This window comes from Neolamprologus multifasciatus, chromosome 8 (genome assembly GCF_963576455.1).
Source record: "Neolamprologus multifasciatus chromosome 8, fNeoMul1.2, whole genome shotgun sequence".
Lineage (NCBI taxonomy): Eukaryota > Metazoa > Chordata > Actinopteri > Cichliformes > Cichlidae > Neolamprologus > Neolamprologus multifasciatus.
In genome coordinates this window covers 23,241,296-23,268,605 of record NC_140446.1, presented here as the reverse complement: position 1 = coordinate 23,268,605, position 27,310 = coordinate 23,241,296, and the positions used below count along the sequence as shown (strand labels likewise).

Sequence of the window (27,310 nt, the reverse complement as noted above, 5' to 3'; positions counted from 1 at the left end):
GGGACCTGTCAGCGACACCATGGCAACATTGCTACCATCGCTCAATCGCTAGAGAAAAATGGTGTGAGTGGTCGCTGTGAAATCAGTAAAGAACCAGCCATGGTGGCCTAGAGAGCAGTCAGTGACCCTTGATAATGACTGGTCACTGGGGGAAAATGTGCAATACCTAATGGGTTGAAGAGATATTGTTGGGGGGGCGGGGGGGGGTTGCTCCTGTTCCTGCATGAAACTGTTGCCAACAGGTTTATAGTGCTACCTAAAAGCTGCATTTAACTGATTGTATGAAAAACGCTGACTTGTCTGTGTACACATTTACCAACTACTTGCCATTTTGTAGTGAAAATGTGAAGAATGTGCTACAGTTGAGACTGTTCGTTGGTGAACTCGTTGTTGTTTGTGATTAGGCACTTTTTTTTTACTTTCGGTAAAAAGAAAAAATCTCAGTTTCCGATTTGTGTCACCATTTTTCAAGTTTGACTTGGTGGGCAATTAGTATTTGTGAACAAGTCGGTGTCTTCCATACAAACTAGATTGATGACAGCAATCTGCTAGCAACGGAAATGTTTTTTGTTGAGTGACTTTACTCGGTGACAGCCAGGACTTGCAGGAACATACTGCCAAGTGGTCAATGAATCCTTTATTTTGCCTAAGTGTTCGGAAATCGCCAACTGGTCTCTAGGCTTGTGTGACGGAAGCAGGATTTATGGTCCCGCGAATGTGTCGGTCTGTGTACACGTTTCCATTCAGATGGCAGGGTTTACCCACCCCAGATCTCCTACAAGTTGCTGTCGCTGGAAGCAGATGATGTAAACAACTGCGACAAATGTTGGAATGTTGGCCAGATTAGAGATGGGAGTGACAGCGCGGATCTGAGCTGTGAAAGAAACTTCAAAGATTAAAAAATGCATCGTGCCGTCATCTGTCACATGACCCAGCCCTTGCAAGTCATGGTTATCTGTCAATTTTAAGCTCACATTGCGACATTAACTTACTAACATTTAGGAAGGCTTATTTACCATGACTACTATCGCAGAAGACGACGCTAAGGATGGGGTGAGATGGATGCAGGTAATCCGCTGTGGCGACTCCTGAAAGAAGCAACGAGAAGCTATGAGGACGCTAATTAGCTTAACATGTTACAGAGATCCTGGTAGTGCTTATTTGCACAAACACTAAGTTCAAAAACATAAAAGAGGATTCATAAATGTAATAGTCAGACAAATACATATCAAAACACTATCTCTGAAATGCACTAAAATCAATGCTTAAATGTTATATCACAAATGCATTTTTTATTCTCAAATCAATGGTTTAGTGCTTTAAATGTTTATCTTTTTAGAAATACAGCTCATGTTTTACAGTTTATAACAGCACTTACAGTAAATGCTGAGTAAATGATTATGGAAATCTCAATACGGTTGGAATCAGACATCTCCCCCAGACAACAGGAATGTCATGATATTAGGGAGGCTTAGGTTGCTCTGGGGTAGCTGCTACTCTCCCTGACACATCCCTTTTAATTCATGTGAATTGTGTGAGATAAATAACCTCACGTGTCCTCTCTCTCTCTGTTTTCTCTGAAGGAGTCAAGCTGTAACTGAACAAAAATGTAAGAGATAAGTGGTTTTGTGTTTGGGAGTTCCTCCACTTGAGGGTTGTTGGCGTTCACCAAGTTCCACCGAGTATCGACTGTAACACTGTGTATTCTGCGTGATGTGTTCAAAGATCAAGGGAAAACTTGGAGTCCCTCCAAGTTATGCATTCCAGTGGAAGGCCCTTCAAGTTGCATTTCCAGGAACTTAATAGCTAGGCAGTAGTCCACACTAACACATACTCACAGCCAAACGTGCATTCAGTAACTCACAAACACACCACTTTAACCATGGCCCGCATTTTAATTGCAGAGACAAGGACACTGACCTGTCCAATACAATCATTGATCACGTTATATTCTACAGTATGCAACAACAGAGTCACAAATAAACATCAGCCTTTGACATTAAAGCACACAAACAGAAGCTTTGTACGCTGGGGAGATAGCAGTAAAAGTAATATGCACTACATCTCTGTTATGTTTTAGTTACCAACATCTAGAGTACAAAGGCCTTTGGTTGGTTGGTGTCTGGGGAGTAAGGGTGAGAATGAAGTTTTCTTGTACACTGATGTCTTTACATGATTGGGTTCAAGGCACATCGATAAAAGTAACAGCACAGAAATGTACATAATCACGTCTGCACATGGCCGGTATCAAGCAGTCTATTACCAGTTGGTGTAGTCAGGATTATAGTGTGATATTCACTCAGACTCTCCTGATTTTAACCTAAAATGACAGAAAATTATGGCCTATTATGAGACTAGGGTGCATGTTTATGCATTTTCTTTCTGTGTATTACCAAAAACGAAAATAGCATCACCCAGTAAAGTGTGTAACACTGGTTTTGGTTGGTACTGTGATGCAAAAAGTGGAATATTAAGCCACCATCCCCATGCAGGAACAAACAGAAGATACATACTCAATGTTTATAACGAAAGGTGCATCGTCAGGAATGCACTATTAGCCCTTCGCAAATTAACGAATGTTTCCAAGGAAAGAAACGGCATACAAGAAGCCAGAGGTCTCCCATGCCTCTGCTTCTGCCTCTCGTCTGTACACTATACAGTGATGGGCATGATGCCCTTTTCACATTAGGTGCTGAATCATCCCCAGCAAGTAACTAGCCAAGATACCCGCCAATTTATTTATTCATTTTTACATTTTTTTGCGAATAAAATGACCTAATTTCAGGTCTTGACTTCACAAAATGACAAAGAAAGCAGCTACTACAAACAGCGTCTCATTCCTCCGGCTCTCCTTTGAGCGCTACATTTACACTGGCTTTGGCACAAACTATCTTCATCAACATCTATTAAACACCACGATGGTCCCGTAAGTACATTTAGCGTGTCCGAGTAGCCGGTGGAAACGGTGTTTTGTGTGTTTTCTTCAGTATGGTTCAGTACATTTCGTCGTTCACTTTAGGTGGGTGTAAAAAGTGCGTCAGCTCACATTTCACTCCACCAGCCGTGAATGTGACTGAAAGACTGAGAAAGAAACCGATAGAAAAACACAGAGAGTTCAAGTAATTAACTCTGGATGATGGGAGATCAGTTCTCACACTGCAGGCTTGAAGACACTAAATGCCTTAACTGCAGTGGGTGAGGATCTGAAAAGAGTTTTTTCACCGCGGTGCACATGTTATTTAGTAAAGCAGAAAAAGGAAAACATACTAAAATATACTGCATGTTTCATTACGGTTCCTGTTTACTGTTCACTCTTTGATTGCTGTTACATACACAGTCCGGTCGCCATCGTCATTTCATGTATTTTTCAGACTATGGTACAAGGATGTCTGTGTGACAGAGTATGAAACAGGGCTAAAGCACATTAAATCACAGCATGCTTACAAACTTCCATAAACATGATTCATAGGGTATCTCTGTAATCCTGTTCTGACCTGTTACTGAAGGTGCGACTGACCCTGCTGGAAATACTACCTGCAGCAATGACAACACAGACAGAATGCCACGACAAATTACTGGGTGTGTTGCCTGCTACAAACTGGGACTTGCCTCTCTGTGTGTGCAGAGCCTCACATTAATATTATTAGGAGTAGCCTCTTCTACCTCATCTCTTTTGATTGCATTGATTGCGAGCTTCCGGCCTGACTGATATACTGGAACCAACTCAATCTGACAGTGGAGCGTGTACCCAGCAATCTTGTTGCTGCTGTAGAGGCTTTGACAAATAGTCTGGTAACCAGGTGTGGTGAAGGTGTCTTGTGGAAGTGGATGTGAGTAAAATCATGATAGCTAGAACAGAACGGGATGTCTTCTGTGGACGTGGTAAGGGTTTCTAAATTCAGGCTATTGTGAAGGTCTTTTTGCTGAAGTCCATTTTGCTCATACAGAATAAATTATATCTATATTGGTCATGTTTTTGCTAGCCAGTTGCTGTAGGTAAGTTAAAATTAGTAATGATGGACAATATAAACACTATCTAATATATAAGAAGACTTCCAAATCAAAGAGGCTAAACATATCCTGTAGCCCTTGTGGCTCCATGGCTTTACTTTAGCATGCTAACATCTTTACAATGATAGCAGTTTATTATGCAGATATTTATTTAACATTTTTACTCCTTGCTAACATGTTAGCTTGCTAATGTTTCTGACTGAGTTGCAAATTCAAGGAAAGCTAGCATGCTAACATGCTAAGCACAATTTTAAAAGGTTAACACACTCGCTAAATATCTGTATAATATAATTGTCAGGATGTCAGCATCAGTGAGCGCCTACTTTTCCAAGGGCTCTAGTTCCAGAAGGGAATTCCTCCAGAAAATCTTCATATAAAATGTTTGAAGCCTTGACCCAAGCTGAGCAGCTACCAGGTGAACTGTAACATGAAAATCTGTTTATATAAATACTTTGAATGGTGAAGGAACTACTACATTCCTCAGCGAATATCTTCCAAACTTCCTGAATTTAATCCTTGACATTACTGTAGTCTTTTTGAATAAATTTTGTAATTTGTGTTGTGTGTGTTTGGGGTTAGGGTTTCTTATGTTTCATGCTCATTAAGTGTTCGTGGGTTTGAACATTTCCATTACAACACCAACTTTAACTAATCAGAGGCATTGCTGTTTAAATTTTGGACATTTTGGACAGCTCTGTATGTTCTGGAACACAGAGTATCTAACTAAATATGTATACAGGCGTTTAAACCTGCCGAACCAATGACTTCTTTCGATTAGTTTTGCAGGTAATTGGATTTTAAACCACATTATCAAATAGTGTAAATGACAGACCTGACGATGGCAATTGATGGAATGTTAAGGGATTGCCAAAACATCTTTAGTTCATTTAAGAGGTCTGATCAATTTAGCAAAATAGTGAACTGACAGACCAACACTGCCGAGGCTTGAACCACCCCGCCAGCAACCCAGAGTCTCAAAATATAGACTTAAATATATATATATGTCCGGTAATAATAGACTTGGTCGCAAATTTGAGCTATAGCTGTCTACTTATTATTTCCGCTCTTAATTCAATGTATTAAATGCAATTGAGAGATAGTGAAATACTATTCAAAATATACCGCAACAACAAACTCTACCGACTGTGAAGACCAACTACATGTTGGTTTTAAATTTGTTTTGACCTGATATTTTCATATATCTAAACTTTGCTGAACTGTTCATTTGGACATAAAACTTGAATTTGTCCGGAAATGTGTGACATGTTCCCAGCAGCAGTGTCCTTGATTTTAAAAGAGGGGCCATTATGCTAATTTCCAGCTCCATGTCATGAATTATTCTTGGGGTTTACTAGAGTAGCTTTGCGCAGTCAAAGCTCAAAATTATACCATACTGAGCATTGATGCAGCATCTCATTTCACCCTCTGTCTGAAACAAGCTCTAGTGCCAGTTTTCTTCTGATTGGCTGCCCCTCGCAAGCAGAAGGTCTGAAAAGGTGGAGCTTCGTGCTCTCAGCAAGAGCTATGAGCCTGAGATGATAATTTTAGGAATATTCCGTCTCACTGACATCCTAGAGAGCCGAGCGTAGAAAAAACAGATCATGAAGACCAAATGTTTGGATCTTAGATGTTACCTGTACATACACAAGCCTCATTATTTCAAACTACATGTTTAATATGGACATCCATCACACAGGAAATCAACAAAAGCACTCCATTTAATATTCCTTAAAAAAGGACTTTACGGAAGTGCAAATGCATCAACTGTTACTAGACTATGCTGCCTCTCGTGGTCGTGTTTCTTATTACCATTTAGCAAACAAGTCCATGACAAATTATTTTTTTAAATGTAATACACTGTATAAACTGCATGTTTGAGCTATCCTTACATTTATTTATGAAGAAATACATCCCGGAAACACTGTGTCTTTGATTTTGATTTGAAGAAATAATGCGTTATTTTTCAAGTTGTCACCTTGATCTCTTCCTGTCAGTCATGCTAACACAGCACGCTTCAGTCTTCAAAGCATTGTCCTCAGTGCATACACTGCATCCACAAGCTTTAGTTCTTTTTATGTCTCTGCGTCTCCTTGTCCATCTCTCTCTCTCTCCTTCCCTGTTCAGTTACATGACACATTTGTCCGCCTTCTGTGAAATTTCGGCATCTTTGCAGGCACACGCTGGCTGAACCAAATGTGAATCTGAGCAAAGTGTTACGACATTAAATTGGGAACTCTTACATTGCCAAAACACAGCACTTTACACTTATGGGGGCTCTTTACAACGGCACAAAGTAATGTAAAGTTCAGGATACGGTAAAAATACTTTTGATGGGACTTTACAAACTCAGCAATACACAATGTAACAGCAGGTTTTTACTTTAAAATTGTTTTTGATTTAAACACTCATCCACATGTGTGAAGTTTCCCAAGAGGTTGAGAGAAAGCCTTTTTCCTATGCACAAAGTCAAACTGTTGTAAGGGAACAAGGTTAGAGACAGACACAGTTTCCCATTCTTTCACTAAATCAATAATCCAGGATGTAATATTCAGAGGTTTGCAGATATGTAGCTTCTTCCATCTTGATACCAGCTAGAATGGAGAGAAAATAATATCCTTTGTTGTCGGCTTTGCCGTTTCGTTGCCCCGCTGATCATGTAAGACCAGACTAATCACCTAATGTGAATAAAATATGAGCATGAACCTTCAGGTTGTAGACTCAGATTCTTCGAGGCTCTGGGAAATTACAGAGCTGGCTGTTTTCACTCAAATGTTTTGCCTACTTCTCTCCATGGTACTTCCACATCCAGAGAAATCGTTGCCTAAAGGTTTTTAGCTAACATACACACATACACGTTTTAAAAAAGAGAAAAAAATCAGTCAACTAGAGCAAGGATGGTACTCGGTCCCCTCAGACTTCTCTCTGCCATTGGAGTACTATCCAAAATATTTCTTCGTCCTTTCCACCACGCTCCACTTTCACATCCTGCCTCCTCAAGATCATTTCGGGCAACTCCATAAAAGCTTGAAGCTGGCAAGCACAAATAGCGTTCTTATAAATGTTTCATGTCACTTATCTCTGAAAAGTACTTGAGTAAAATACATATTCTTGCTCTGCCTTAGGGTTAATAAGCTCAAGTTGCTTCATTAACCCAATTAACAAGAGTTTTGAGCTCGAGTCAGTGCACTTCCCCTGACCTTTAAAAAGATTAAGAAATTGTTTATTTTTCAATTCGACTTTGCTCATGCATCAGTGTCCACGAGCAGTGCTTACATCATCTGTTTTCTCATTTGTGTTTTAACTTGGGGTTACCACAGTACACTGGCAGCCTGTCAGTCTGTTACTGGCACTCCTTTAAATGCTGGTCTGCAGTTCGCCATTGAGCAGGGTAGGATTGTGAGTGTACAGGTTGGCATTAATAATTGAAGCTTCGTTAATCATCTTGCTCCTGTCTGCCCTGCTGTCGCTGCGCTCTACCTCATCCAGGCCTGCCACCTTTTTCAAGCACAGAACATTCTGAAAACTCTTCTTGAAGTTGTCTGACAGGAAGGCGTACAAGATGGGGTTGGCGCAGCTGTTAGCGTAGCCGAGCACCACCACGAAGTCGAACGTGCTCTTCACAGCAGAGGTGGGCTTGATTGAGCCGGTGACAGAGGTGACATTGAAAATGTAGAAAGGCAGCCAGCAGAGGACGAACACCGCCACCACGATGGACACCATCCGGGTCACCTTGCGCTCTGAACGCTTACGCTTTGTGGAGCCCACACGCAATCCGGATGACTTCACCTGGCAAAAGGAATGGCTGTCAGTGGCTTAAAAGTTCCCAAATAAAAAAGTACAGTGTTTCCATAGAAACATCCTAATATTATCGGGGGGTTTTCCTAGCTGGGCTAGGTAGCCTTTCAGGACTAGCTAGCCAAAATCAAAGTCCTATTTTCCTGTTGTAAAAACAACAGTGATCTATGGGTTGATAAAATTGTGTCTACGGACACGTTTTATTGCAAGCCAACATTAAAATAATGACAGAAAAGTGTTTAAACTGACATTATTAACATATTTACATGTTACATGTTAGCCGCCTAGCTTAATTGATTCTGACGATTGAGGACTCTGGAATGTACTAATAAAAGTGCACACTCGTTATGCACAATGGCTGCCATCTTGGCAACGAAACAGAAAGGAAGACACTACTAATCAATTTTCAGCCACTAGCAAAAGGCTGCACTGTAACTGAAAATAGCGAGTTCAGTGCTAAATATCTAGCTAACTACCAGGGAACATTTTCAGGTTTCAACATTTATGTGTTGTGGCATTATTTGATGTTTATGCATGATAAAGTGATTTAGTAATATGTATCTTCAAAAGACTGTAAATATTCCCAAAATGCTGTAGCTGGGAAAAGAGCCAGACTTCCCAAATGCAAATCATGTGGAAATTACTTACTCCACAAAGAAGTATTTAGTATGCATAGTGTCATAAGTGCAAGCATAGGATCAAAGGATCTGGATTAATGTTCTTTTCCTTTATGTATGTACTTCATATTAGTTGAAGCAAAAAAATCTATTTAGTTAAGAAAGAAAAGGAGACTGTTATTAGCTTTTTTTTATGAGACAGTGGCAGTGTTGTTGATTTCTGAGCTGACATTTCAAACTAATTGAAGTGGACCACCAAAACGTTGAATCTGCAATGTAACCAAATCTTGTTGGATTTTTGTTGTGTAATTTAGCGCGTGCAGTTGCGGGCTCTTACCTTGACTATAATGAGCAGGTAGCACATACATATAACTGCCAGCGGCAGGAAGAACCCAATGAAGAAGGTGTAGAATATGAAGGCCGTGTAGTAGACATCCTGAGGCTCCGGCCACACAATGCCACACACTGGAACCTTGTTCAGTCCACTGAAGATCAGAGTTGGCAGGATGACTAACAATGACACACCCCATACTGTGAGGTTAATTAGCTTTGCTACACGGGGTTTCCGCCATTTTGTAGACTTAATAGGGTGAACCACAGCCAGGTATCGATCGATGCTCATTACCATGAGACAGAAGATGCTGGTGAACTGATTGAGAGAATCTGGGATAGTGTAAAGAATAAGAAAGAGCAGAGGAGTGGAGAAAGGTAGAAGTTGAGTTTAGACTCAGTAAGACTTGAAACAAGAAATCATGTAAACACGTCACATTGTATCTATTTCATTACCTTTCTTTAGCAAATGGAACGCTTTAACACCAGGTCTGATGTGACTGAGCACCAACTACGTGTTGGTACAACTTCAGTTTTTTAAAACAGTTTTTGATCAAATTTTTCAACTGAGATTTGACATCTCAAATGGTTGTTCAAACAGCATCAAAATGTTTGCCGAGTTTCCGCTGTGAACCATTAACCATATGCTTTTCACCCACCTACGCTCATGATCATTCGGCACAGAGCCTCTCCGAAGGGCCAGTGCACCAGCGCCAGCTGCAGGGCGATGAATGGCAGGCTCATCATGCACAGAACATCTGCCACTGCCAGGTTGAGGATGTAAATGTTGGTCACCGTCTTCATTTTGGCGTAACGTAGAATAACATAGATGACCAGGGTGTTACCACACAATCCCACAGCGCATACCATGAAGTAGATGAAGGTAATGACCACTGAGCTGGTCTTGTCCTGGTGATGCTCCTTGTCTTTGGAAATGTTGAAGCCCAGGTCGGAGTCATTCCCTTGGATGTCGTACCAGAAGGGCTCAGGGATGGAATTGTTAGGGGAAGTTGGGAGGAAGGGCAACTGATCCAAGGCCATGACTGCTGAGAGCAAAGGGGTCTAATTTCCTAAAGGGTTAATCTAGTCCAGGGTACAGTGATAATGGGAAATATTAATGAGTCAAGGGTTCAAATGTTTCAAAGAACTGCTTTTACTAAATAAAGTTGCAGAAATACATTTAAAAGAGGCTTTGAGTGATGGATTCAAGGATAAAAGTAAGAGCCTGGGGTCCTGGGAATATAAGACTTTGACTTCCAAGGGTGTGGGGCTCTAGGGATAAGGATGACTCAGAAATTTTCACATAGGAGGAGCATCAATTATCACATCTCAGCTGCAGAGAGACAGTAAAAGAGAAGGATGGGTGGGGAGAGAGACAGCAGAATAGAAAGCAATAAGTTGGGTTGAAGAACAGGGACCATTTCGTTTGACAAATAATAATAACAGTCCTCCAAGATCCATGGCAACAGTTGCAAGGTTACTTTACATAACTGCTTTCACACCTCACCAGAGTATCATGTACAATATTCTCTCTAGAGAATGCTCTAGTACCTCTATATGTTGTGTGTGATTATCCTCAATGCTGCTTATTTCGCTCACAGCAACATTTTTGGCACGCAGCAGCGGAGAGGAGATAGCAAGCACTAAATTGTACATGATGTGCAGTTTCATAAATATAACCTTTTTGCCACTTTCTCCTTAATTTGAGACAAAAAAAAAAAAAAAAACAGTAAGGAAACCAAATATGGGACCTCAAGCATCAAGCTGTTTACTTATTGAATAGCCAACATTTGCATTTGCACATTTTTGCTCATATGTCAGGCAAAGGTAGCACAGCCGACAGGAAGAGATCATGGTGGCTGTGTGTTTGAAGGTGAGCGATACAGAGAGACAGTCTGGTTATCACTATAGGTTATTACGCCTGTTTCCACTGTTGTACGTTTAAATGCAGATGCTGAATTTGATACCTTTTTTTCTTCCTTTCTCACTCAGACCATAAATCCTGTGATGCTACAGGTCAGGTATGTGTTTACGCCTCCCCCACCTATGCATATATGCAAGAAAGAAAAAAAAAAAAGGACGCCTGAGCAAGAGAACGCCAAGGGCACCGGGGAGCTGAAGACAAATGTTTATTCAATTGATCTCGGGGACAAACAGCTCTGACACTGGAGCGGGATCACTCACTCTTCCCCATCCAGTGACAGGTCTGGCTCAGCAAGGACAATAGTCCACTTCGTGCTTTCATTATTTACACGAGATGAGCCTGTGTAAAGCTGTTTAGATAATCCACTTTGAGTAAACAAGGTATATGGTCATAAAAGATCACAAGTATTCAGGAGATGGCAAGTGAAATGCTTACATCTCTGGATCACACTAGACATCATTCCACAAACTGATTTTCTTGCAATTAACTGTTTAAGCCCTTAAAACCTTGCCTCGCCTTCCTCTCATGGACAGTTTAACATGTAAAACTTACTAATTTCAGATTAGTTTCAGTGTAGACCTTCAGTGGAATCCTTTGTTAGACTAATTATTGGTGTCTACACTGTTGTTTCATGAACATGGACTGTGCTAGGAATCAAAATTTGGAATTTATTCCTGCTTAGTGGTCCTTGTTTTAGCGACACCTGTGGTTACTGGTGGTAACTGCAAGTGCCGGAACGGCGGCCCAAACTGCTATTCCCCCCCCCCCCCCCCCCCCAAAAAAAACCTACTGAACAATTAAAAAAAATGTGTTTTAGAAAAATCATGTTTGAAATTAAACATGCAAAACTGAGATATTCAGTTGAGAAAAAATAAATAAAACAGCAATTCTCAAAAATCAATATTAGCATTTGTTAATAGATGAAGCTCTGCTCGCCACACAGTTGTCTGTGAGGATGGAGTGTCAGAGAGAGAGAGATTTTATAGTGTTATTTGCTAGCAGGAGGAGGGATGCGCAATTAGCAGCTTTTTTTGGAACCTCGTGTAATTTAATTATAAAGCAGGATAATCACATTTTTAACTTAAGCAGGGGGATTTGGTTTATTAAAATAATTGCAAAAGAAAAAAACATCCAATAAGCTTTGCTTCCCACAAAAAATGCTGGATGTGTGTCAGGAGCTGCTCTGGCTGTGCGAACAGTGATGCCGAGGAATCGGCACGGCTCAGCCTCACATCTTACCTGCAAACTGCGCGCCCAACAGGAAACTTTCCATCACATCGGCGCGGAAAACAGCGGCTGAATAATGAGCAGGTTTGGTTTATCTTTCATCTCAGTGACACGGGGATGAAACACGGCACCGAACCTTTGACTTATTAACCGACAGATAGAGATATTTATTTGCCAAGCAGCTGCTGTCTCTGGATTGCACCTGTTCCAATGATTTTTGAAAGATTGCCCCTAACTCATTAAAGAAAATCAGAAACTATATCAGAAAGAGACGCCCGGCAATTTTTTTCAGTTTATTTGAACATTTTCTCTTGCCAAAGACTAAGCAAGTAGAAGTAAGTGAAATTCCTCCATTATGTGTATGCGCAACTTCATCATAGCCTGAACCTCGCCAAAATATAACTTACATCAGACTCCCACTAAAGTGCGCACAAGCAAAGCAAAGTGCGCACATGAATGAACATGATTTTTTTTTTTTTAAAAAGACCATTCTTAAAAATCGGATCAGTCTCATTGCCCCCACCAATTTCATCACTTACTTTTCCACAGAAAAATACCATCCTCATATCACGTCCAGAGTGGCAAAAGTGTCCCGAGAATGCGAAGTCCTGTCGCCCCCGAAGCGGCTCTGACCTACTGGAAAGCTGCATCCCGCCAGCCTGTCCATCCACCTGCTCCTAACTTACGCACGGCGCCGGCATTCAGTCGCCCTAATCAGAGCTGCTGATCGCGCTACATCTCTCAGGCCATTGTTACCTCCGAGAAATAGTCCACGTTTGTAAAAGGAAAGACTAAAACAAAAACAAAAAAACATAAGAGAATGAAAAATAAAATAAGGTGGCGTGCGCTCGCGAGTGTGTGTCCAACAGGAAAGTCTTGGCGAGGAGTCAGACAGAGCGGCAGGACTCACGCAGCACCGAATGGAGAGAGAGTGTTTCTGACAGAGAGAGAGAGAGAGAGAGAGAGACGGGTTGAGTGATAGATCAGCAACAACGTGTCACTGTGCGTCGGTGTCCTACAATTTGCTGATTTTCATGCACATGAGCTGGCTCTGCTTCTGCTGTCCTTTTGAAAAACCCTGCACAACTCCCCAGCTGCACGCTGGCTTCTGTATCAGTGTGTCTAAGAGGTATATTTAAAAAAAGGAAAATTAATAAAAATTTGGAATATGGAAAATTGCACATACCATTTTGCAGGGAGCTTTTGTTCTCCAGCCGTGTTTCCTTTTGTGATGTGATGTACTCAAGGAAAAGGAAAAATCAACCCCAAGCTGCTCAGAAAAAAAGGAGGTAATCACGCTGTCCCTCCAAATTCATCAGGTTCAAATGAAATGATCTCAAGTGCTTCACTGTCCCTTTCAGGCGCCCATCACAGGCACCGGTGCACCCCTCTTGTCAGCCAACAGCGATGGCACTCGGATATGAGCACTGAAGCCAACCCAAGAGCCAATCTTATGTCTTTATATAAAGGGAGCGTTTTCGAGAGAGTGCAGATGGCGGGTATCTTCTGTGACCTCTCTCAGTGGAGAGCTCCGTGAGAAAATGTCCTGCCACTTGTCTCAACATAGCAACACAAAAGTGCAGCTATTATTACTGCTGTCCTATCAAAGATTAATAGTTCTATTTACGTCCAAATTGAGGGACTGGAGCTCCTCAAGGGGGTCACAATGCAAGAAAGTAAGTGGAAGGGGGATCTTTGAGGGGTTCCTGAGGCAGAGATAACCCATCAGTGTATCCTTTCAGACAGGCTACTGGTTCAAGTACATGTACTTCAAAGAGTGCTGTATTCTGCTTCACCAAGGATAGCAACAACTCAGCAATATTTACAGTTCATTTTTATATCGTTTGTAAGGTTGGAGTGATTCAAATATCCCTGCATCCTTCTAGTATGAATAGCCAGAAGATACATGAAAAAAAAAGACTGATACTGGTTCCACATGCAAATATTAAGCTAATAACATAAAGTTGTAGCCAGCACTTGAAACAATAACAGAAACTTGTACTTGTCTTCAAACTGAATGGAAGCCAGTCTAGCACCGTGGCCAGTTGTTACTTATACACTTTTTTAGCGACACCCATTCAGCTGCCTCTTTATGCAAATATATAATCAGCCACTCACATGACAGCAATTCAACACATGTGTAGACATGGTCAAAGTGACCTGCTGAAGTTCAAAGTGAGCATCAGAATGGGGAAGGAAGGCAATTTAAGTGACTTTGAAGTGGGCCAGCTGGGCTGGTGCAAGCTCTTCAGAAACTAACAATGTACTGGGATTTTTTTTACACAAACATCTCTCAGGTTTACAGAGAATGGTGTGAGAAAGAGAAAATATCTAGCGAGTGGTAGTTTTCTTGGTGAACATACGTCATTGTTATCACAGGTTGTAGGAAAATGCCCAGGTGACTTTGAGGCGATAGGAAGGTAAAGGCAAGTCAAATAAACACTTGTTACAACCAAGGTATGCAGAAGAGCATTGCTGAATGCACAGCAGATGGGCTACAGAAGAAGAAGACCACACTGGGTGCCACTCGTGTGAGCTAAGAACAAGAACAAACTCAGTCTGCAGTTGACATGACTCATTAAAGCTGGACTACAGAAGATTAGAAAAAACGTTCGCTGGTTTGATGAGTCCAATCAAACCAATCCAGTACTAAGAAGGTCAAAAGGAATCGAGTGAGGGTATGTCCATATCTTAGCTATAAGCTAAGCTAGCAAATGAGTGCACATCCATAGCTTAGGTAAACCTTCTTTGGTTAAAAATCCACATTTTGTTTGATCTATCTTGTCAACAGTTTTACAGATATGGATGACCCCTGCGGAAAATGCTTTTCTGGGGTTTTAGGGGATATTTTTCCACTTTTGTTTTTGTTTGTTCTGTTTTCTGCTAAGGTTAGCTAACAAGCTCATAGATGTGGCCTTACTGAAGAAACAGATAAGCATGATTGTGGGGGGTTTTCTCTCTCTTAAACTTGTGACATTATAATCTCAGAATATCTCAGAATATTATTTATTTTCTCCCTAAATCCAGACTTTATTCCAAGAATTCCTTTTCTTTATAAGAATATTTCCACATTCTGTCGTAAGCAACACTTTTAGAACTATTGGTAGCTTTTTTCTTCTTCTTCTTCTTCTTTTTTCTTCTCCTTCTTTTGAGTGAGTGAATACTGTTATATTTTTGTGTACGGCATATAAATAGAAGAGTAGAAACAGTTGACATTTTGGTGGCAGACAGTGAGATCCTAACGGGAATATAACTTTCTCTGCATCTTTGTCAACAGCGAATGGTGCCAGGCACAAGAGTGACGAGCTGGAGCCATTCACTCTACAGCTTGAATCAAGAGGGTGGTTCTGAGACACAGCATCACTCAGAGCAACGCAATTATTTCCATTTCTGAGCTCTGTGTTACGACACTTTATTTAACACTGTGCAAATTAATTTAGCTATTGTTACTGATTTCCACTGCACGGCAAAAGCTAATTAGTCTGTTTGCTGTGTGTGTGATCTGCAAAGCAATGCTTCTTAAAAAAAGAAGAAGAAGTTTGTTTTTAAAATTGATTGTCAGCTGCTCAATAATAATGGATTGCATTTATATAGCGCTTTTTGGGGCCCTCAAAGCGCTTTACAATACCACTATTCATTCACTCTCACACACTGGTGGAGGCAGCTACAGTTGTAGCCACAGCTGCCCTGGGGCAGACTGACAGAAGCGAGGCTGCCATATCACGCCATCAGCCCCTCTGGCCAACACCAGTAGGCGGTAGGTGAAGTGTCTTGCCCAAGGACACAACGACCGAGACTGTCCGAGCTGGGGCTCGAACCGGCAACCTTCCGATTACAAGACAAACACCCAACTCGTGAGCCACGATCGCCCCAATAACGCCGCCCCAAGAGGATCCTGTTGTCAGAAAATGATCAAAAGGAGTGAAAATAGTCGAAGCTGAAACTTTATTGAATGCTGTGCTGTTTGTTGAGCCATGATCTTATCTGCTAACGTTGTCGCTCACACACAAACACACGTATGGCCTTGAACGTTCATTGGTTAACCGCTCTCTGCTCGGCCTCAAGCCCCCCGTCTAACACATGTTTGAGTCAACACGAAGCCTCGTTTGAAGTCCACTCATGATAAGGCCTAGAGATCAAATGCTGAGATCAGCTAACTTGTACAGACAGGAGAATCCACTTCTGTTCACAAAGCAGTTGCAGACAGTTTGGACGAAAATCTGTGTTTCTCATTAGAGCCCAGGATTGTCTACTTTTGGGCTGTGAGAGAATCTGAACAGATTCCAGGGCAGACACTGATGGAGGACTGCAGCTGCTGTTGTTGTGTTGCTGATGCTTTGTTTTTGCTGTTCGTACAAGGTGTTGCTGGATACACTGAAGCAGCTAAAGAAAAGTATCAAAACCATATACACCTCTTTTTCTCCTTCTGCAGCCCAGCAGCTCGCGCCTGTCAACCTGCCATAAGATATTCTTTCACCTTCATCCCAGGCGCGTCAAGCACACGAACACGTGTTCAAAGTGAACGAGCGACATATACGTCTTGACGCCCTCGTGAAATTCAGCCAGAGAGAAAGCAAGCATTCCCTGTGACACATTTTATCTGCTGTTCATCACCTTGACTCCTGGTGACATCTCAGTGCTCTGGCGCGTAATAGCACGTCGTTCATGTGACGTCACTGGTGCCAAGAGCAAGTGCCAAGGTGCTGAACATCGACGGATCACACGGCAGGGGCAAACAAAAAAAACATGCTGGTTTCAAAGAGTTTTGATGATTCTGTGAAAATGTTTCTGCATGAATGAGTGAGTTTCTTTTCATCTATCATAACAGCAAAAAAAACAAACAAAAAAAAGATACAGAAAAAAAAGACTGCTTTAATTTGTTATTCATGCTAAAACCACTCCAGACCTCTTTTTGCCCCACATGAATCTTTAAACGTTATCAATATTTTGGTGCTTTAGCACTCTGCAGAGCAGATTGTCAGTGTCACCCGAGGTCAGGGGAGGTTTTTGCATCATTTACTTCTGTTGCATTTCTCCTTTTTTTAATATGTCTTTGTGGTTTTGTTTTTTGACAGTTTCTGTCTTTAAATAGAACATTTATAAGACAGGACAATGCTATTTATCTTTTTCAACAACCCATCCATGGCTCCTCTTGAGATAGTCCCGAGAGGCCTGTTCAAGAGATTCTAAAGCTGATTTCTCAGTGTGGACATTTTATTGTCTGAGCACTTGGAAGTTGAATGTTCAGACTTAAGATCCTATTCATTATTAAATGGAAGGCTGAGAGCAAGGCCTTGTATAGATGTGTTTTTCGGAAGTTTCTCAGGCCAGACTAAAGTGGAGAGAAATGGATTACATGCTACAGTGTGCTTTTTTCTGAATTGCAGGACCCCTCCCCCTGCCTTCAGTTCCCTGGAAATAAGCATGGTGGAGGACCATGGTGGTCCGCCCCGGTATCAGTTTGAGCTGCTGGCTCTACCCCAATATTGCCTAAAGCCAGAGCTTTCAAAGCAAAGGCAGTTGAGAAGCTGTCCAACCATCTGCAGCCATTCCTGAGCCATATGAGGGCCTGAAGGGTAAATGCAGTTTGGTGGTGCTTTTACAGCTGTTAAATGTAAAATACAATAACCATTGTGCCCAAATTAAAAAAAACATGTTAAAGACTAGTAAAATTTAAATAAAATACTATGACAATGGTTTCATAAACACACAATCAAGGCTCCATGTCTATCTCTTATTATGCATTAACATAATAAGAGATATTATAAGAGGTGTGGAGGAAAGGAACTAAACCCCCAGCAAACAACAAAGCAGCCAGATACACAGCTCAAAAGTACGAGCTGGTGTGGAGGTGGGTTGCAAAGTGGCCTGCAGATTTCAGCAATGGCTTTGGCATCTTAAACTGGGTTTTGGTATTTAAAAAAAGTACTGAGCATTTACAAAGTGAGTGTAATGGCAAGATTGTGTTTAAGAGATGGAAGTTCAGCGAGTAAGTAAGTAAGTAAGATTTTTATTTATATAGCACCTTTCAAGATAAAAATCACAAAGTGCTTCACAGAAGCTAAAACCTAAAAATAAAAATCAACCAAAAGCAAGTTTAAAAAGATGAGTTTTTAGTTGAAGAAAGTTTCCAGCCATCCAACCTCTAATGGAGTCTATGCACTTATGCAAAATCTGTAGCTTGGAAACATCATGGGGCTTAAAGGAGATATATAACTGAATATCATCTGCATAGCAGTGACACGAAATGTCCTTAAAAGTGCTCAATAAGTGTTGAAGAGGAAGTAAATACAGCAAGAACAATAAAGGCCCCAAAACTGAACCTTGTGGCACACCATAGGCAAGAAAAGTAGAAGAGGAACTGTACTTAGAGGTAGCCACAGAAAAGGATCGTTCATGCAAATAGGATTCAAACCAGTCCAAAGCAGCCCCTGATATACCCACCCAGTGTCTCAGCCTATCTAGCAGAATATGATGGTCCACAGTATCAAAGGCGGAGGTCAGGTCCAACATCAACAGAACGGAGCATTCTCCTGCATCACATCTCATCAAAATGTCGTTGGAGACTCTAAGAAGTGTAGTTTCAGTAGAGTGAGCTCTACGAAAGCCAGATTGGAATTTATCCAGAATGCTGTATTCATCTAGAACAGCTATAAGCTGCTTAGCCACAACCGAGCGCACAGTTCACTGCTGATTGCGTCAATATTTTTAAAGCTGAAAAATGGATGTCTCATTTTCTGCACTTGATACAACAGTAGTATCAAGAGGAGGCATTGCAGAGATTTAAGAGTGCGTGCTGAAGAAGGAAACATTTCCCTATGTGTTGAATTCCAGATGAAGATGTGATAAAACCTAGAGATGACCTCATTCTAAATTTGCTCAGTTAAACTCAGAGATGACCTGTCACACAATAACAGTGACATCAATACTTCTTCCATTTCTTATGTTGGGTGGTTGGGGTCTTTTGATAATATAGTGACTTCTGTGGCAGGAATTTCAAAGCCTGTGCAACGGGGTTTAAAGCCAACTACCTGAAAAATGAAGAAAATGGAGGGATGATGACTTTGAGTTTGGACCCTATTCTGTAAATAATCAGGCCTTGGATCAACCTCCGTTTGAGCAATGCATTAAATGTAATAAACTTGAAGAATGCATTTTGACATTATGACCAATAATGTCTATCCATTTGCTACCAACACATCAAGGTATGGACTCCACTCAAAACCCATGAAGGTGTGCTGTGGCATCTGGTACCAAGATCTGAGGAACAGACTCTTTAACTCTTGTAAGAAGTAAGATGGAGCCTTCATGGATCTGACTTCTTTGTCCAGCACAGCCCATCCCACTTGACTGGATTAAGATCAGGGGAATTTGGAGGCCAAGTCCAGACCGCAAACTCATTGTTGTATTTCTCAAACCATTTTTGATGTATATCCTTTCTGTTTCCATGAAAGGGTGTACATGGTCTGCAACAATGCTTGGGTAGGTGGTAGGGCTGTTCGATATAACGATATATATCGGATGACGATATAAAAACGTCTATCATTTCATTTTATGCTATCGTTTGTTTTGTGGTGTCACAAAATAAACTCTTTACGGCAATATTTTTTCATCGTTTTGATGGTCATTGTAGTGGCTATATTAATTTCTTAAAGTTCTCTCTTTCTCTTATATTTAATATAACCACACTACGGACGGACAGGTGCCTGTTTTTATGCGTTGTCATTAGCAACAACGACGGTAACACCATCGCGTGTCCGCTTGTTTATGTACCACATAAACCTTTCACAATAAACCTCAAGATCCTGTTGAGACTTTTCAAAATAAACTGAATCACATGAAAGAGCAGATTAATTGAGATTAATTAATGAGAAGTAAAAAAGAGCCGCCAGGTGCTAAAAAATAAACCTTAGACTCAAATGTTAGAACAGGCTTTTCCCCGCAGCACGTAATAAATACTCACAAAGAAAACGGCGGCTGTTACAACTTATGTCTAAAAATGTATCGTTTCATGCATCGGTTAAAACAGCGGTCCCCAACCCCCGGGCCTCGGACCGGTACCGTGAAAATATTGTCGGGCATAAACCGGGCATAAACCGGTCCGTGGCGCAAAAAAAGGTGGAGACCACTGGGTTAAAACACTCGACTCCAGCTACATGACGCGCAGCTGGAAACACTTCCCGCAAGTCGAGCTGCCCGAGATTCACATAATTTATAGAAAATGTTACATTTTTGTGATTTATATCGTTCGTTATATCGTATATCGACGATAGAATTCTTATATCGGGATATGAGATTTTGGTCATATCGCACAGCCCTAGTAGGTGGTACATGTAAACGTAATTTCCACAAAGGTGGCAGGATACAGGCTTTTCCAACATTGCCCAAAACATCACACTGCCTCCGCCAGCTTGCTGTCTTCCCATATTGCATCATGGTGCCAGGCGTACCCCAGGTAACCAAATAACAACCACCCACCCATCAAGGTGATGTAAAAGAAAAATGATTAATCAAACCTTCTTAAATTGCTTTGTAGTCCAGTTCTGATGCTGGTATATTGACCGGTCCGCAACTATGCAGCCCTGTACACAACAAACTGATCCACTGCACATTTTAACACCTTTCAATCAGAACTAGAATGAACTTTTTCATCAATTTGAGCTACAGTATCTCATCCGTTGTATCGGACAACAGGCCAGCCTTTGCTCATCACAAGCATCAGTGAGCCTTGGCTCCTGAGATGCTCTGATTGAGTGGTCTAGGAATCACAATTTGGTCTTTGTTAAACTCGCTCATCCTCACATTTGTCCATTTTTCCTTTGAACACACCAACTTTGAAAGTAAATATTTACTTGCTTCCTAATACACCCATCCACTAACACGTGCTACGATGAAGATATAATCAGTGTTATTCGCTTAACTTGTCAGTGGAAATCAGAAATAAACTGTCCATCAGGCATTTCTGGCTCATTTTATCCCTTGAAGTCATGCAAATTGCCTTTATACAAGAATGCTACACAATGCAATTTCAAAATATTATTGCATGGCTTACAGTCCTACATTGGAAGCTTGTTTCCATTATAATGACTGTTTGCCAGACTGCCACTGTAGGCCTACATTTAACGTACACATGTATGACCTACAGTGTGTTTACATGCTTTTCTGATTACAAGCTGCGTCCTGTCCTGTGGGTAAATTACCTGCAGCTAAATATCATCACTTAGCCAATCTGCCAAGAGCTGCACAGCAAGCTCTTCGCAGATTGGCTATGTCATACTGAAATGAAAAGACTTCACTTGTGTTTACAAAACTGTGCTTTTTTGAAAATCACCTGCAGAAATATCCACACCTATCAGCGCTATTTGGCGATTGCGCTCATCATTATTTTGCACCCATTTAGTAAATCTGGCCGTAAAGTGTTAAAAGGTATCAGCCGAATGATTAGCTCATGTGGATCAGTGGTGTAAATGGCTTTTGGGTACAGCATGTGGAGCCATCAAATTAAGACTTTTTAGAAAGAATCTAAACATAACACGTTTCATCACAGTGCCGTTATATCGTTTAAAGGTTTGGGGTTAAAAAAAAAAAATCCAGAATTTCAAAATGTCTCTTTTGCTCTTTGCATTTCTGATTTCTCACTAAACATTCCCTTTTATTTCTGTTTTTGTTTAAAGTTCTAAAGCACTTTGTAATCACTGGATTTGCTTCAGAAATAGCATTTCTTTTTATAGTTATCAGCCCTGAAAATTGGCTGTTGTACAGGTGAGTGCACACACATATGAAATTTTAAATGCTTATCTTCCAGGTAAATGCCATGTGTCAGGTAAACGCTATCATGTGCCGATTGTTTTTCTTTTTTTGAGGTGCACTGATCCACTCTTTTGTGTGAGTGTACTTCTAACAATGGCACACTGTGTCTGTTACCTGATGAAGTGTGGGCAGAGTGGTGCTGGAAATTTAACAGTGAATGTCATGACACTGTCTGCCCTTTTATAGCTGAAGGTTTGAGTGCAGGTTCGGCTATTGTTCAGGTCCTACTATTTTTGGAGCTCGGACAATGCGATGGCTGAATAATGGGGTAGAATAAAACAGTTGAGAGACTCACTCAAGCAGATCGAAAAAACACCGATGACTGATGCGAGAGAGTTTGCACAGGGATGTTTACATGGCTCCTGCTTCTTTTTGTGATTAGAAGAATGTATTCCGTATAATGCTGTGTGAGTATACCCGAGGAGGAAGAAAAAAAAGGCTAAAAATGTGAGTTTTCAGCATGCGGTGCGTAATTGGCAGTCACTCTGCTATCTCCTTTACTGGAGTGTGCTGATTCTACCTCTGAGTGCAGAATAGCGAAAGCATTGATCAAGATCAGTGACCAGGGTTTGTGGCGTAACGGAGAAGCTGAAGCCATTGTGACGGAGTGTAGGGTTTGAATTTGGTGGCAAGTGCAGTTTTTAGGAGATAAAGGAGCTTAAAAAAGACTGGCTAAAAATGGACACTATAACAGTGCCACCACCTGAAAGTGAAACACCTTGCAAAATAAATATTGCTAGACGTTAATGACTAAAACTTTTATAGTGTTCAATAAAAAAAGCTCCATGCAACAGTCATATTAGTACGGAAGCGTAGAGCTGCCACCCAGGCAAAAGAAAAATACAAGTGTATCACGTTATAATGTGAAAAGTTTATTGTTCTAACAAGATACTGTTCCTGTTTGTACAATATACTTTTCACGTTTGAACAACATAATATCACGTTATTACAATATACATAATTATCACGTTCGTACAATATAATATTTATATTGTACCAACGTGATAATTATATTGTACAAACATGATAATTATATTGTACGAACATGATAATTATGTATATTGTAATAACGTGATATTATGTTGTTCAAACGTGAAAAGTATATTGTACAAACATGATAGTATATTGTACAAACATGATAGTATATTGTACAAACATGATAGTATATTGTACAAACAGGAAAAGTATCTTGTTAGAACAATAAACTTTTCACGTTATAACGTGATACACTTGTATTTTTCTTTTGCCTGGGTGGCAGCTCTACGCTTCCGGATATTAGAGATAACAATGGCAAGACAAAACTTACTCCAATAGTTTCTTTGCAGATTTTTTAATTACATTAAACAGCCAAACTAAGAGTTTGGCCACAAATCATGACATAATTGCTTCAAGGCGGCAGTTTAAATGACAAACACAACCTTGCTTTGCGAGTTTTCTCTACATTGTGCAGCTTTTGGCAGAGTCCCCTGTTCCAAACAGACTCAGGTACTCTAGAGCAGCGGTCCTCAACCCCCGGGCCTTGGACCAGTCCGTGAGTCGTTTGGTACCGGGCCACGAGAGTTCAGGCTCGGGTGTGAAATGTATGGTTTTCAGGGTTTTTATCGTTAACTCGGTTTTCCTGGGTCTTTTCACGTGTGTTATGAATAAATCTTCTTTTTTTTGGTACCGGTACTAGTTTCAGGGGGTCAGAGGCCAGAGGGGCTGGGGGGTTGGATTCCCATTAATTTTTCACTTCACTTTTGACCTGGAACACCACAGATATAACAAAGTTGATTAAAACACTCAAAATTCAATGAAAGAGGTGCTCATCACTTTTATATGTTCAAGTGTATAGTGTGGATGTCATTAGGCCTTGGGGCAATCAGATGTAAAACAAAGATTTTATGAGTTTTTTAATTTGTAAATCGGTCAGATTTGACCCGAACACCACAGGAAGGTTTTTATAGAAGCTTAAGTCGAGACTGGAAAGTCTAAAATTAGCCGGTGTTGTCAAGACAACATGTGGTGAATGCACTTAATACAATTTGCGTGTCACTGGTTTGTTATGGTTTATGCAAAGCATCAATCTTCTGCATGTGTTCAATCTAATTAGAAATCCACTTGGTAAAACCACATAGGAAAGCAGTTGAATGTTACGGTGGCCCCTAGAGACAAAGCACGTACAAACTCCAAAACGCATGCAAACTCCAAAACACTTGCAAACTCCAAAACACTTGCAAACCCCAAAGCACATGCAAATTCCAAAACACAACGGAAGTGCTCCAGGACGCTAGGGGCAGTGTTGAGCTTTTGTTACCTAGTAACTACACAAGCCAGGAAGTACCAATGACCGGATTTGGGGTCTGCAGCCTTAAAGGCCGCATTTTAACACCGATTACGTCACAGCGACACGACCAAGGCTGCCAATTCAAAGGCTGCTCGAAATGCGGCCCTCAAATGTGTCCTTAATTTCCCTGAATTTTAAGGATGGGTCGGTGTAGCCTTCATGGCCCAACATATCCCAGATTTCATAGGTCACTTGGTGTTCGCTCGCTCTGTGGTATAGTATCGCTTCCTGTTCCTGCTCAAACACAGTGGTGTTTCTGAGTAGCTTATTTGCTTAGCAGTTTTTTCACAGTATAATCTTCACGTGCTTCATCCGAAGCACACTTTCTGTGTACTCACTACCTAATTTATAGTATTCACTCACTGTCTCTGTACTGTTTCGCTAGCTTAGCTCGTAGCCGACCCGTTAGCACCATGGCTACTTCACCTGTCCCTCCTGCACTTTCTTGCTCATTGTGTCAGATGTTTAGTTACTCCTCGGCCTCCTTTAGCAGTAATGATATCTGTAACAAATGTAGCATATTTGCAGCTCTGGAGGCCAGGATTACTGAACTGGAGACTCGGCTTTGCACCCTTCTCTCACCCTTAGCTAGCCAGGCCCCTGTAGCTGGTGCAGCCGAAGATAGCGTAGGCCCCGCTAGCTGTTCCCCGGCAGATCCCAAGCAGCTGCGGAAAGAGGGCTGGGTAACGGTGAGGAGGAAGCGTAGTCCTAAACAGAAGCCCCAGGTACACCACCAACCCGTTCATTTGTCTAACCGTTTTTCCCCACTCGGTGACACACACGCTGGGGGTCAAATTCTGGTAATTGGTGATTCTGTTCTCAGACATGTGAAGCTAGAGACACCGGCAACCATAGTCAATTGTCTTCCAGGGGCCAGAGCAGGCGACATTGAAGGAAATTTAAAACTGCTGGCTAAGGGTAAACGTAAATTCAGTAAAATCATAATTCACGTCGGCAGTAATGACACCCGGTTACGCCAATCGGAGGTCACTAAAATCAATATTGAATCGGTGTGCAACTTTGCCAAAACAATGTCGGACTCTGTAGTTTTCTCTGGTCCCCTCCCCAATCAGACCAGGAGTGACATGTTTAGCCGCATGTTCTCCTTAAATTGCTGGCTGTCTGAGTGGTGTCCCAGAAACGATGTGGGCTTCATAGATAATTGGCAAACCTTCTGGAGGAAACCTGGTCTTGTTAGGAGAGATGGCATCCATCCCACTTTGGATGGAGCAGCTCTCATTTCTAGAAATATCGACAAATTTATTAAACCCCTCAAAATATGACTATCCAGAGTTGGGACCAGGAAGCAGAGTTGCAGTCTTACACGCCTCTCTGCAGCTTCTCTCCTCCTGCTACCCCCCCAAAAACCCATCTCCATAGAGACTGTGTCTGCTTCCAAAAAGACAAAAAACAAACTAAAAACCAGCAACAAACAACTTAAACATTTACAAAGAAAGAACAATACAGTATCCACATCTGAACCAAAGAGTAAAACAGTGAAATGTGGATTATTAAATATTAGGTCTCTCTCCTCCAAGTCTCTGTTAGTACATGACTTAATAATTGATCAACAAATTGATTTACTCTGCCTTACAGAAACCTGGTTGCAGCAGGATGATTATGTTAGTTTAAATGAATCAACACCCCCGAGTCATTCTAACTACCAGAAATCTCGAAGCACAGGTCGAGGGGGCGGTGTGGCAGCAATTTTTCACACCAGTCTATTAATTAATGAAAGACCAAGACAGACTTTTAATTCATTTGAAAGCCTGATGCTTAACATTGTCCACCCCAGCTGTGAAACTCAGAAACCAGTCTTACTTGTTATCATCTATCGTCCACCTGGGCCTTACACAGAGTTTCTGTCTGATTTCTCAGACTTTTTATCTGATTTAGTTCTGAGCTCAGATAAAATAATTATTGTGGGTGATTTTAACATCCATGTTGATGCTAAAAATGACAGCCTCAACATGGCATTTAATCTGTTGTTAGACTCAATTGGTTTCTCTCAAAATGTAAAAGAACCCACCCACCACTTTAATCACACTCTAGATCTTGTTTTAACATATGGCATAGAAACTGAACATTTAACAGTGTTTCCTGAAAACCCTCTCCTGTCTGATCATTTCTTGATAACATTTACATTTACAATAATTGATTACGCAGCAGTGGAGCGTGGACTTTATCAAAGTAGATGTCTTTCTGAAAGCGCTGTAACTAAGTTTAAGAATATAATCCAGCCACTGTTATCATCGTCAATGCCCTGTACCAACACAGAGCAGAGCAGCTATCTGAACGCTACCCCAACAGAGGTCGATTATCTTGTCAATAATTTCACCTCCTCACTACGTACGACTCTGGATACTGTAGCTCCAGTGAAAACTAAGGTCTCTAATCAGAAGTACCTGACCCCGTGGTATAATTCTCAAACACGTACCCTAAAGCAGATGACTCGTAATCTGGAGAGGAAATGGCGTGTCACAAATTTAGAGGATCATCATTTAGCCTGGAGAAATAGTTTGTTGCTTTATAAGAAAGCCCTCCGCAAAGCCAGAACAGCTTACTACTCATCACTGATTGAAGAAAATAAGAACAACCCCAGGTTTCTCTTCAGCACTGTAGCCAGGCTGACAAAAAGTCAGAGCTCTTTTGAGCCAACCATCCCTTTAACGTTAACTAGTGATGACTTCATGAACTTCTTCACAAATAAAATTTTTATCATTAGAGAAAAAATTACCAATAATCATCCCACAGATGTAATATTATCTACAGCTACTCTTAGTACCATTGATGTTAAGTTAGACTCTTTTTCTCCAATCGATCTTTCTGAGTTAACTTCAATAATTACTTCCTCCAAACCATCAACGTGTCTTTTAGACCCCATTCCTACAAAACTGCTCAAAGAAGTCCTGCCATTGATTAATTCTTCGATCTTATATATGATCAACCTATCTCTAATAATCGGCTATGTACCACAGGCCTTCAAGGTGGCTGCAGTTAAACCTTTACTCAAAAAGCCATCTCTAGGCCCAGCAGTCTTAGCTAATTATAGGCCAATCTCCAACCTTCCTTTCATATCAAAAATCCTTGAAAGAGTAGTTGTCAAACAGCTAACAGATCATCTGCAGAGGAATGGTTTATTTGAAGAGTTTCAGTCAGGTTTCAGAGCTCATCACAGCACAGAAACAGCTTTAGTGAAGGTTACAAATGATCTTCTTATGGCCTCTGACAGTGGACTCATCTCTGTGCTTGTCCTTCTTGACCTTAGTG

At 41.1% G+C, this 27,310-nt stretch overlaps 1 protein-coding gene and 1 long non-coding RNA gene across 3 annotated transcripts in view; both read right to left on the bottom strand.

Annotated features, from left to right (window-relative positions):
• LOC146513128 (uncharacterized) overlaps window positions 1–22,511 on the bottom strand; it is a 57,832-nt gene extending 35,321 nt beyond the window's left edge. Inside the window, exon 1 of the long non-coding RNA XR_014875891.1 lies at window positions 20,047–22,511. This is a non-coding gene — a long non-coding RNA (uncharacterized LOC146513128). The remainder of the gene's footprint in view (window positions 1–20,046) is intronic.
• On the bottom strand, window positions 5,876–13,318 carry LOC146513129 (somatostatin receptor type 2-like). 2 transcript variants are annotated; one of them, XM_085171578.1, is made up of 4 exons: window positions 13,091–13,318; window positions 9,413–10,086; window positions 8,761–9,086; window positions 5,876–7,797 (listed from the first exon to the last, which is right to left on the bottom strand). In XM_085171578.1, the coding sequence occupies exons 2-4, from the start codon at window positions 9,792–9,794 to the stop codon at window positions 7,366–7,368; spliced, it is 1,140 nt and encodes a 379-aa protein (XP_085027704.1). In that variant the 5' UTR covers window positions 9,795–10,086; window positions 13,091–13,318; the 3' UTR covers window positions 5,876–7,365. The 2 variants fall into 2 exon arrangements, with proteins under 2 accessions (XP_085027704.1, XP_085027703.1); XM_085171577.1 differs by lacking the exon at window positions 13,091–13,318 and adding an exon at window positions 12,444–12,895.
• Window positions 22,512–27,310: the final 4,799 nt, after the last annotated feature.